The sequence below is a fragment of the Salvelinus fontinalis genome, chromosome 31 (assembly GCF_029448725.1).
Source record: "Salvelinus fontinalis isolate EN_2023a chromosome 31, ASM2944872v1, whole genome shotgun sequence".
NCBI lineage: Eukaryota > Metazoa > Chordata > Actinopteri > Salmoniformes > Salmonidae > Salvelinus > Salvelinus fontinalis.
In genome coordinates this window covers 21,096,082-21,108,678 of record NC_074695.1, presented here as the reverse complement: position 1 = coordinate 21,108,678, position 12,597 = coordinate 21,096,082, and the positions used below count along the sequence as shown (strand labels likewise).

At 40.3% G+C, this 12,597-nt stretch overlaps 1 protein-coding gene and 1 long non-coding RNA gene across 2 annotated transcripts in view; one reads left to right on the top strand and one right to left on the bottom strand.

Moving 5' to 3' along the window:
* The window catches only part of LOC129829798 (uncharacterized), a 71,566-nt gene that overhangs the window by 11,440 nt on the left and 47,529 nt on the right, over window positions 1–12,597 (top strand). The window lies entirely within an intron of this gene.
* On the bottom strand, window positions 651–2,958 carry fam43b (family with sequence similarity 43 member B). Its single transcript, XM_055891724.1, has one exon. The coding sequence runs from the start codon at window positions 2,819–2,821 to the stop codon at window positions 1,805–1,807; it is 1,017 nt and encodes a 338-aa protein (XP_055747699.1). The 5' UTR covers window positions 2,822–2,958; the 3' UTR covers window positions 651–1,804.

Below are 12,597 nucleotides of genomic sequence, written 5' to 3'. Positions count from 1 at the left end.
ATTAATTCAATCTCCATTTGAGATAACTGATAAACCATTTAAAAAACATTCCTGAAGAAAATCGCATCACAAATCATTATCTGTAATATGGCATAATTTGGTCTGATATCCAGATGAGCATATCTTCAGTAAAATAGTTGATGGTTGTGACAGCTTCCTGGTAACCATATCATTTCACTTGGTTCTGTATCATTCTGACAGACAGCCCTCTTTTGCCTAGGAAGGTATTTTCTGTTCATTTCCCGGACTATTCAATTCTCTGATTAATTGGTTCACTCAAAGAGAAGGGCTGAGTGGCCAATACCATCGCAGCAGAGATTGTTCTGTCCGATCTACATCTAACCAAGTGGCAAGGGCCAATTTAGATGTGGTGTAATGTGGCATGACTGTGGAGGACCATGTCTTCTGGTGGTGGATATTAAAAAATATCTTTGGTAATTGTGGCCCTGAGAAGCTTTGTGTTTGGTTGATTTCTTTGTTGTTCCCTGTCTTGTTTTGACTAACATCAAAATATACAATAGCGTCGAAAGATGCATAAAATCAAGTTGTCAGATTTACCATAATCAGATAAACGCTCTATGCTCAGCTTTGATTGTCGCTAATTGTCTAAATGTGTCACTCATATAAAAAATTACAATTCTCTTACTAGGTAAAAGTGAGGGTATTTTATTCAACACATTTTGAAAATCACTTAATCTCATGTAGATCCCATGTGGACCCCGATCACAATGGTTTTGTTAAATAGTAAAAATTTTATCTTTATGAAATTTGATAAAAGAATAGCCAAAATATTTAGCAGTCTGGTCCATCCATCGGTAAAGAAGAGATGTACCTTTCTGTCCTCAGTATCTCTGCCATTTTGGCAGTCAAGCAAACATACAGCCTTAATCCTGTTGATAGAAATCTAGTACACCTTCAGGGGAATGTAGTTCTGTTTTGTTCATAGGAAAAACAAATGTACAAAAACTAGACATATTTCTTCAAACTCTCCTTGGTCAGAAATGCATCCCAGTGTGGAGTTACTGTATAGCATAACAGCTTTGAGATCAAAGGTGTCCCATTAAGAAAGACAAAAGACTAAGCGTTAAACATCACTGCTGACTTGTCATGCATAAATGATACACAGGGCTTTAACAAATGTCAGCAATAAATATGTCAACTCAATGGCTTGATTCCTAAATTATAACCTAATTCATTCATTTGCGGGGGTTTTACTGTAGTGACATTTTATTAAACTTCTCCTCAGGGTTAAATGCACTCAGAAAGGTCAAGTGTGGAAATTACATTATACAGATTGTCTTAGTAGAAAGTATACATATTTTTCATACAAATAACCTCTGAAAAAAGTACAAGTTAATTGAAAATCACTCATGGCAACAAACATTAATGTTACTGTACTTACAAAATATCAAGAAAAACAGAAGTAAACACACCTTGGGCTTAGGGTGCTGTGTACACCTGGCATGGCAATATTATGACAAGCTCAGTCAGTGCTAGTTCTCTCAATAGTATCTTAGATTATTCCCTTTACATTGTGCTATTATCACTTTCTCGCAGCCCTCTTTGTAAATACTCTCACAAAATTGCTATAGTCAACTGAAATTGTCAAGCCAATGTCTGTCTGAGCCATCTGTAAAAATAAATCCTGGGGAAGAACTTTCCTGACAGACAGAATCTATCCTCTTCACACTGTGATAAAGCAGGATATAACCTGTGATAGAAAGGGATCAGACAGTGAAGGAGAAGAGAAGGAATGTGGCTCTGTGATGATGTGATATGATATCCATGTCCATGTTCTGTCGTCTCACACTAGAGAGCTGACAAATGTCAGTGTGTTGTTGTTGCTGTCGCTGATGTTTATGTTGATGTTGATATAACACTCATCCAGTCCATCAAATATGTCCCCTAGGTTCATCTCACATGACCCATATGAATGGGTTAGGTCAGTGTCCGATAGAGTTTCCTCATCCGCCTCGTACCCCTCTTCCTCCACCTCCCTTTCATCTTCTTCCTCTTCCTCCTCTTCCTCCTCCTCCTCTTCTTCCTCCTCTGCGATGGAGCAGAGACCGGTGGTACTGGGGCCTCCAGGGCTGTCGGCAGGTGGCCGGTAGTGGCACTGCCCATTGAGCAGCCTCCTTAGGGGCATCAACGGCACCATGTCCTCCCCCAGCAGCTGCTGTTGGCAGTGCCTGAAATCACTCTGCCTCTTCAGCCGCTTGAACTCACTGAAGGCTGAGGTGGACGTCTGGTAGAGACTATTTGCGATGGCCCTGGCCTTCTCTGACTTGCTGACCAGAACGGCATGGCACCGGAGAACCACCGCCTTGTTCTTGACCTGATGTCTGTAGATCCAGGCTAGGATCTTGGGTCGGCAGGGGTCAGCTGTGCAGTAGGTGATCCGGTTCAGAGAGTAGAGGTTGGTGGGTTTCTTCTTGCCCATCTTGTCGGTGCCCATCTGGATTCCCTGAGGTCCCACGGTTAATCTCATCTTGACGCTATGCTCTCCGTAGTTACTCCTTTGCCAGATCTTAGCCACTGGGTCCTGTGTACAGCCTCCTCCTTTAGCCGTGATGGTGACAATGCTCCCCAGGTAACGTACAGTGTAGGTGGGCTCCTCCTTGTTGAGTTCCACCTTCTGCCTCTTGGTCTGGAAGATGGAGCCCAGCCAGTTGAAGGTGGTCGAGTCGGGGAGCAGGTCGGGACAGGAGCGCATCAGGGAGGAGAGGATGGACTGGTAGGTCAGCCCAGCTATCAGTCTCTTAGGCTTGATCTTGGCCTCATCCTGCACCAGAACAAACTTACTTCTTTTCCAGGGCAGCATGGTGCAGGCAGGGAGAGTTTGAGGGGGTGAGCCCTCCTACCTGCGTGTGTTTTTGTCAGCGAAATAGAGAGAGAGAGAGAGCAGAGAGAAATAGAGAAGCAGCTCTGCCAAGCACAGAGGAAAGACTGAGAGCTGCGAGCCTCAGCCAGTATGTTCCACTGTTCGCTCCTCCTTCCTCTCCTCCTCCTCCTCCCTCCCTCCTTCTCCTCGTCTGTCTGCATCATGCAGCTCTGATCAGTGCTGAGGACTCAGCCCTGTGCTTCAGCATCCCCCCCCCCCCCCCTCTTCCCCCTTACTCCTTCACTGTTTCTTTCCAAATAGCTCGCCAACCCCTTTCATTCATCCGGCCAGGTCTGAGATGGATATTGGGATTTCTTTGTGTTTATGTTCATCTTAACCCTGGGTACTGTGAGAGGGTTAACCCTTATTGATTTGTATTTGTCCTGTTATTACATTATGATATGGAGGTCAAAGGTTGGAAAGATGTTCTAATTCTTTTTGCTTCCTTGTTTTGGAGAGTGGTAGTAGTGACATTGACAATGTGTCAATGACAGCAAACTATCATTGCCATTGGAATGTCTAAGGACTCAACATGACCACGTCAATGCTATTAAATGGTTCCCTATGGTGACTTTGGTCATTTATACTTGAATAACTTAATGTATTCATATATAGTATTATTTTTTTATATATGTGTCCATATTGTTCATTAGTTTCTAGTGGAATGACCATATAGTTAATAAGCCAAATTAATGAAAAAAGCATCAATGGCATTATTTTCAATTAACTCTGTAACTCTTCCAACTATTGACTTTTTTTCACAACTGCCACCAGAAATATTGACATATTGACATAGGAAAATAAATAAAAGTGTGTAAAAAACATATTTCATACTGAAACCCTCATATTAAACACCAATGGTATTCACTAAGTTGATGGTTTATATTTAGGATAATGTTTTACAGCTTTGTCATTCTATTGTTTTACTTTAAAATAATCTTAATGTATTATTTTATATATTTTACATGTGATACGGCCACACAGAGGGCCATAGATTATTACAGACCCCTATCATAACCAAAAAGGCCACTCGATGTTATCTGATTATGTAAAAAATGTCAACTTGAATGTTACCAAAATTCTGGTTGTTTACTGGTAAACTGCTAAAGTTTCCAGTACTATACCCTAGGTTTCAATTGGAAACCTAGGAATGTTATGTGACCATGACATTGCCCTCTATCCAACGTTATTGTGATGTGTGCTACTGTATGTCTATTGCTTGACTGACTGACTGACTGTATTGGGAGGGCACATCACAGGGCAGCGTTTCTGGTGGACAGTTTTCTAGCAATGAATCATTGTGAGAATCGTTTCTATCTGCCACTGAGGGTGCCAGGGAGTGGGACTACATTTGTCATGTGTAGATGAAGTCCTCTTGTGAGAAAATGAATCAAACAGAGATGAGCTGTGTAGTTATATGGAGAAAAGTTATAGTTTTGGCCTTGTGGGCTTTGCGCAGTAAATGAGAAGAAAGTCCATGACCATGTTAAATGCAGACTAAAGTAATAAGACACTATAAAATGATCAAATATAGGAAAAGCTCATTTAGATTATTCAATTAGTAAAGGAGCCATGTAGATTATAACAAGCAATATTTGGGGATCCAGAAGAAAAGCCCTCTGCATTCAATAACCCCTTTTTACAGTACATATTTTGCAACCCAAGACATTCTCAATTGAAAAGAGCCCTTTTCAACAGAAACCAAATCCATAGTCAATAACCAACTTTAGAATTATTTTGGGGTTTGAGAAAGTTTCTGAAAAAAATTAACTGCAATTTCCACCTACACTCAAAAGATGCTATCTAGAACCTAAAAGGGTTCTTCGGCTGTCCCCATATGTGAACCCTTTGAAGAACCCTTTTTAGTTCTAGGTAGAACCCTTTTGAGTTCCATGTAGAACCTTTTACACAGAGGGTTCAACATGGAACCCCAAATAGTTATACCTGGAACCAAAAACGTTTTTACCTGGAACCAAACAGGGTTCCCCTAATGGGGACAACTGAAGAAACTTTTTGGAACCCTTTTTTCTAAGAGTATAATGTTAAGAGGAGAGGAGGAGGATGTTCTGGATACATTAGTATAGGAGACACACTAACAGTTTGCACTCATGAGCAGCTCAAGAGATTTTTAGTTTAACCTCAAAATAGATAGTTGAATGTGCAAATAACCACCCACTGGGCACAGACGTCGGTTCAAGGTCTACTTTTGATTTGCATTTGGCTGGGTTGTAAACTAACATGAATTCAACGTGAATTCCTTTACGTTCATTACTTTTTTTTCAAATTGAATCAGTTTTCAACGTTGATTCAACGTCATCACATTTCATTTTGAGGTTGAAATGACATGGAAACAATGTTATTTGAACCAGTTGTTGCCCAGTGGGCCACTGCCTTCCTGAAGACAAGCCCTACTGAGATCTGACCCATTATGAGTGTGTATCATGCCTTCTCTTGTCTCTCATGATTCAGTCTCAAGGGAGCTTGACTGAGCGGCTTTTTCAGAACATATGGGGCTCCATAAATCACAGCTGAGATTTGAGACAGCTTCTCCTCTCAGCCTCAGAGATTAACACAGAGATCACGCAACAGCGCGGGTCATCCATGATCCATCACTGCTTCCCGAGATGGAGGCCCGTGTTCAGTATTGACTTATCTGATGCCACCAGGGTTATCGCTCTATTGGAGAGTCAGTGAATGAAATTAGGAAACGTTGGCGGGAAGATCAACTCCTAAACCTTGTTAAATTTCCCTTTTAATCTATATCAGTCCTTTTTGTTTCTGGAATTGTACTCTGCTCATTCTGAGCCTAAAATAATGGATCTTTCTAGAATCATTTGTATGTGAGAGCAAACTTCTGAATGTTCTTCTATATGATAATAAACAGGAGGAATGAGTAGCTGCAGCTATAGTATATGATTCAGCATAATGTATTAGTGTTCTACTGTTCTAACACTCGTCATACTCCCAGGAGAGAGAACATAATGTATTAGTGTTCTACTGTTCTAACACCCGTCATACTCCCAGGAGAGAGAACATAATGTATTAGTGTTCTACTGTTCTAACACTCGTCATACTCCCAGGAGATAGAACATAATGTATTAGTGTTCTACTGTTCTAACACCGTCATACTCCCAGGAGATAGAACATAATGTATTAGTGTTCTACTGTTCTAACACCCGTCATACTCCCAGGAGAGAGAACATAATGTATTAGTGTTCTACTGTTCTAACACTCGTCATACTCCCAGGAGATAGAACATAATGTATTAGTGTTCTACTGTTCTAACACCGTCATACTCCCAGGAGATAGAACATAATGTATTAGTGTTCTACTGTTCTAACACCCGTCATACTCCCAGGAGAGAGAACATAATGTATTAGTGTTCTACTGTTCTAACACTCGTCATACTCCCAGGAGAGAGAACATAATGTATTAGTGTTCTACTGTTCTAACACCCGTCATACTCCCAGGAGATAGAACATAATGTATTAGTGTTCTACTGTTCTAACACCCGTCATACTCCCAGGAGAGAGAACATAATGTATTAGTGTTCTACTGTTCTAACACTCGTCATACTCCCAGGAGAGAGAACATAATGTATTAGTGTTCTACTGTTCTAACACCCGTCATACTCCCAGGAGAGAGAACATAATGTATTAGTGTTCTACTGTTCTAACACCCGTCATACTCCCAGGAGATAGAACATAATGTATTAGTGTTCTACTGTTCTAACACCCGTCATACTCCCAGGAGAGAGAACATAATGTATTAGTGTTCTACTGTTCTAACACCCGTCATACTCCCAGGAGATAGAACATAATGTATTAGTGTTCTACTGTTCTAACACCCGTCATACTCCCAGGAGAGAGAACATAATGTATTAGTGTTCTACTGTTCTAACACCCGTCATACTCCCAGGAGATAGAACATAATGTATTAGTGTTCTACTGTTCTAACACCCGTCATACTCCCAGGAGATAGAACATAATGTATTAGTGTTCTACTGTTCTAACACCGTCATACTCCCAGGAGATAGAACATAATGTATTAGTGTTCTACTGTTCTAACACTCGTCATACTCCCAGGAGAGAGAACATAATGTATTAGTGTTCTACTGTTCTAACACTCGTCATACTCCCAGGAGAGAGAACATAATGTATTAGTGTTCTACTGTTCTAACACCCGTCATACTCCCAGGAGAGAGAACATAATGTATTAGTGTTCTACTGTTCTAACACTCGTCATACTCCCAGGAGATAGAACATAATGTATTAGTGTTCTACTGTTCTAACACCCGTCATACTCCCAGGAGATAGAACATAATGTATTAGTGTTCTACTGTTCTAACACCCGTCATACTCCCAGGAGAGAGAACATAATGTATTAGTGTTCTACTGTTCTAACACCCGTCATACTCCCAGGAGAGAGAACATAATGTATTAGTGTTCTACTGTTCTAACACCCGTCATACTCCCAGGAGAGAGAACATAATGTATTAGTGTTCTACTGTTCTAACACCCGTCATACTCCCAGGAGAGAGAACATAATGTATTAGTGTTCTACTGTTCTAACACCCGTCATACTCCCAGGAGATAGAACATAATGTATTAGTGTTCTACTGTTCTAACACTCGTCATACTCCCAGGAGATAGAACATAATGTATTAGTGTTCTACTGTTCTAACACTCGTCATACTCCCAGGAGAGAGAACATAATGTATTAGTGTTCTACTGTTCTAACACTCGTCATACTCCCAGGAGAGAGAACATAATGTATTAGTGTTCTACTGTTCTAACACTCGTCATACTCCCAGGAGATAGAACATAATGTATTAGTGTTCTACTGTTCTAACACTCGTCATACTCCCAGGAGATAGAACATAATGTATTAGTGTTCTACTGTTCTAACACCCGTCATACTCCCAGGAGATAGAACATAATGTATTAGTGTTCTACTGTTCTAACACCCGTCATACTCCCAGGAGAGAGAACATAATGTATTAGTGTTCTACTGTTCTAACACCCGTCATACTCCCAGGAGAGAGAACATAATGTATTAGTGTTCTACTGTTCTAACACCCGTCATACTCCCAGGAGAGAGAACATAATGTATTAGTGTTCTACTGTTCTAACACCCGTCATACTCCCAGGAGATAGAACATAATGTATTAGTGTTCTACTGTTCTAACACCCGTCATACTCCCAGGAGTTAGAACATAATGTATTAGTGTTCTACTGTTCTAACACCCGTCATACTCCCAGGAGATAGAACATAATGTATTAGTGTTCTACTGTTCTAACACCCGTCATACTCCCAGGAGTTAGAACATAATGTATTAGTGTTCTACTGTTCTAACACCCGTCATACTCCCAGGAGAGAGAACATAATGTATTAGTGTTCTACTGTTCTAACACCCGTCATACTCCCAGGAGAGAGAACATAATGTATTAGTGTTCTACTGTTCCTACACCCGTCATACTCCCAGGAGATAGAACATAATGTATTAGTGTTCTACTGTTCTAACACCCGTCATACTCCCAGGAGATAGAACATAATGTATTAGTGTTCTACTGTTCTAACACCCGTCATACTCCCAGGAGAGAGAACATAATGTATTAGTGTTCTACTGTTCTAACACCCGTCATACTCCCAGGAGATAGAACATAATGTATTAGTGTTCTACTGTTCTAACACTCGTCATACTCCCAGGAGAGAGAACATAATGTATTAGTGTTCTACTGTTCTAACACCCGTCATACTCCCAGGAGAGAGAACATAATGTATTAGTGTTCTACTGTTCTAACACCCGTCATACTCCCAGGAGAGAGAACATAATGTATTAGTGTTCTACTGTTCTAACACTCGTCATACTCCCAGGAGAGAGAACATAATGTATTAGTGTTCTACTGTTCTAACACTCGTCATACTCCCAGGAGAGAGAACATAATGTATTAGTGTTCTACTGTTCTAACACCCGTCATACTCCCAGGAGAGAGAACATAATGTATTAGTGTTCTACTGTTCTAACACCCGTCATACTCCCAGGAGATAGAACATAATGTATTAGTGTTCTACTGTTCTAACACTCGTCATACTCCCAGGAGAGAGAACATAATGTATTAGTGTTCTACTGTTCTAACACTCGTCATACTCCCAGGAGAGAGAACATAATGTATTAGTGTTCTACTGTTCTAACACCCGTCTTACTCCCAGGAGAGAGAACATAATGTATTAGTGTTCTACTGTTCTAACACTCGTCATACTCCCAGGAGAGAGAACATAATGTATTAGTGTTCTACTGTTCTAACACTCGTCATACTCCCAGGAGAGAGAACATAATGTATTAGTGTTCTACTGTTCTAACACCCGTCATACTCCCAGGAGATAGAACATAATGTATTAGTGTTCTACTGTTCTAACACTCGTCATACTCCCAGGAGATAGAACATAATGTATTAGTGTTCTACTGTTCTAACACCCGTCATACTCCCAGGAGATAGAACATAATGTATTAGTGTTCTACTGTTCTAACACTCGTCATACTCCCAGGAGAGAGAACATAATGTATTAGTGTTCTACTGTTCTAACACCCGTCATACTCCCAGGAGAGAGAACATAATGTATTAGTGTTCTACTGTTCTAACACCCGTCATACTCCCAGGAGATAGAACATAATGTATTAGTGTTCTACTGTTCTAACACCCGTCATACTCCCAGGAGATAGAACATAATGTATTAGTGTTCTACTGTTCTAACACCGTCATACTCCCAGGAGATAGAACATAATGTATTAGTGTTCTACTGTTCTAACACTCGTCATACTCCCAGGAGAGAGAACATAATGTATTAGTGTTCTACTGTTCTAACACTCGTCATACTCCCAGGAGAGAGAACATAATGTATTAGTGTTCTACTGTTCTAACACTCGTCATACTCCCAGGAGAGAGAACATAATGTATTAGTGTTCTACTGTTCTAACACTCGTCATACTCCCAGGAGATAGAACATAATGTATTAGTGTTCTACTGTTCTAACACCCGTCATACTCCCAGGAGATAGAACATAATGTATTAGTGTTCTACTGTTCTAACACCCGTCATACTCCCAGGAGAGAGAACATAATGTATTAGTGTTCTACTGTTCTAACACCCGTCATACTCCCAGGAGAGAGAACATAATGTATTAGTGTTCTACTGTTCTAACACCCGTCATACTCCCAGGAGAGAGAACATAATGTATTAGTGTTCTACTGTTCTAACACCCGTCATACTCCCAGGAGAGAGAACATAATATATTAGTGTTCTACTGTTCTAACACCCGTCATACTCCCAGGAGATAGAACATAATGTATTAGTGTTCTACTGTTCTAACACCCGTCATACTCCCAGGAGTTAGAACATAATGTATTAGTGTTCTACTGTTCTAACACCCGTCATACTCCCAGGAGATAGAACATAATGTATTAGTGTTCTACTGTTCTAACACCCGTCATACTCCCAGGAGTTAGAACATAATGTATTAGTGTTCTACTGTTCTAACACCCGTCATACTCCCAGGAGATAGAACATAATGTATTAGTGTTCTACTGTTCTAACACCCGTCATACTCCCAGGAGAGAGAACATAATGTATTAGTGTTCTACTGTTCCTACACCCGTCATACTCCCAGGAGATAGAACATAATGTATTAGTGTTCTACTGTTCTAACACCCGTCATACTCCCAGGAGATAGAACATAATGTATTAGTGTTCTACTGTTCTAACACCCGTCATACTCCCAGGAGAGAGAACATAATGTATTAGTGTTCTACTGTTCTAACACCCGTCATACTCCCAGGAGATAGAACATAATGTATTAGTGTTCTACTGTTCTAACACTCGTCATACTCCCAGGAGAGAGAACATAATGTATTAGTGTTCTACTGTTCTAACACCCGTCATACTCCCAGGAGAGAGAACATAATGTATTAGTGTTCTACTGTTCTAACACCCGTCATACTCCCAGGAGAGAGAACATAATGTATTAGTGTTCTACTGTTCTAACACTCGTCATACTCCCAGGAGAGAGAACATAATGTATTAGTGTTCTACTGTTCTAACACTCGTCATACTCCCAGGAGAGAGAACATAATGTATTAGTGTTCTACTGTTCTAACACTCGTCATACTCCCAGGAGAGAGAACATAATGTATTAGTGTTCTACTGTTCTAACACCCGTCATACTCCCAGGAGATAGAACATAATGTATTAGTGTTCTACTGTTCTAACACCCGTCATACTCCCAGGAGAGAGAACATAATGTATTAGTGTTCTACTGTTCTAACACCCGTCATACTCCCAGGAGAGAGAACATAATGTATTAGTGTTCTACTGTTCTAACACCCGTCATACTCCCAGGAGAGAGAACATAATGTATTAGTGTTCTACTGTTCTAACACTCGTCATACTCCCAGGAGATAGAACATAATGTATTAGTGTTCTACTGTTCTAACACCCGTCATACTCCCAGGAGATAGAACATAATGTATTAGTGTTCTACTGTTCTAACACCGTCATACTCCCAGGAGAGAAAACATAATGTATTAGTGTTCTACTGTTCTAACACCCGTCATACTCCCAGGAGATAGAACATAATGTATTAGTGTTCTACTGTTCCTACACCCGTCATACTCCCAGGAGAGAGAACATAATGTATTAGTGTTCTACTGTTCTAACACTCGTCATACTCCCAGGAGATAGAACATAATGTATTAGTGTTCTACTGTTCTAACACTCGTCATACTCCCAGGAGATAGAACATAATGTATTAGTGTTCTACTGTTCTAACACCCGTCATACTCCCAGGAGATAGAACATAATGTATTAGTGTTCTACTGTTCTAACACCCGTCATACTCCCAGGAGATAGAACATAATGTATTAGTGTTCTACTGTTCTAACACCCGTCATACTCCCAGGAGAGAGAACATAATGTATTAGTGTTCTACTGTTCTAACACTCGTCATACTCCCAGGAGATAGAACATAATGTATTAGTGTTCTACTGTTCCTACACTCGTCATACTCCCAGGAGATAGAACATAATGTATTAGTGTTCTACTGTTCTAACACCCGTCATACTCCCAGGAGATAGAACATAATGTATTAGTGTTCTACTGTTCTAACACCCGTCATACTCCCAGGAGATAGAACATAATGTATTAGTGTTCTACTGTTCTAACACTCGTCATACTCCCAGGAGAGAGAACATAATGTATTAGTGTTCTACTGTTCTAACACTCGTCATACTCCCAGGAGAGAGAACATAATGTATTAGTGTTCTACTGTTCTAACACTCGTCATACTCCCAGGAGATAGAACATAATGTATTAGTGTTCTACTGTTCTAACACCGTCATACTCCCAGGAGAGAGAACATAATGTATTAGTGTTCTACTGTTCTAACACCCGTCATACTCCCAGGAGATAGAACATAATGTATTAGTGTTCTACTGTTCTAACACTCGTCATACTCCCAGGAGAGAGAACATAATGTATTAGTGTTCTACTGTTCTAACACCCGTCATACTCCCAGGAGAGAGAACATAATGTATTAGTGTTCTACTGTTCTAACACCCGTCATACTCCCAGGAGAGAGAACATAATGTATTAGTGTTCTACTGTTCTAACACTCGTCATACTCCCAGGAGAGAGAACATAATGTATTAGTGTTCTACTGTT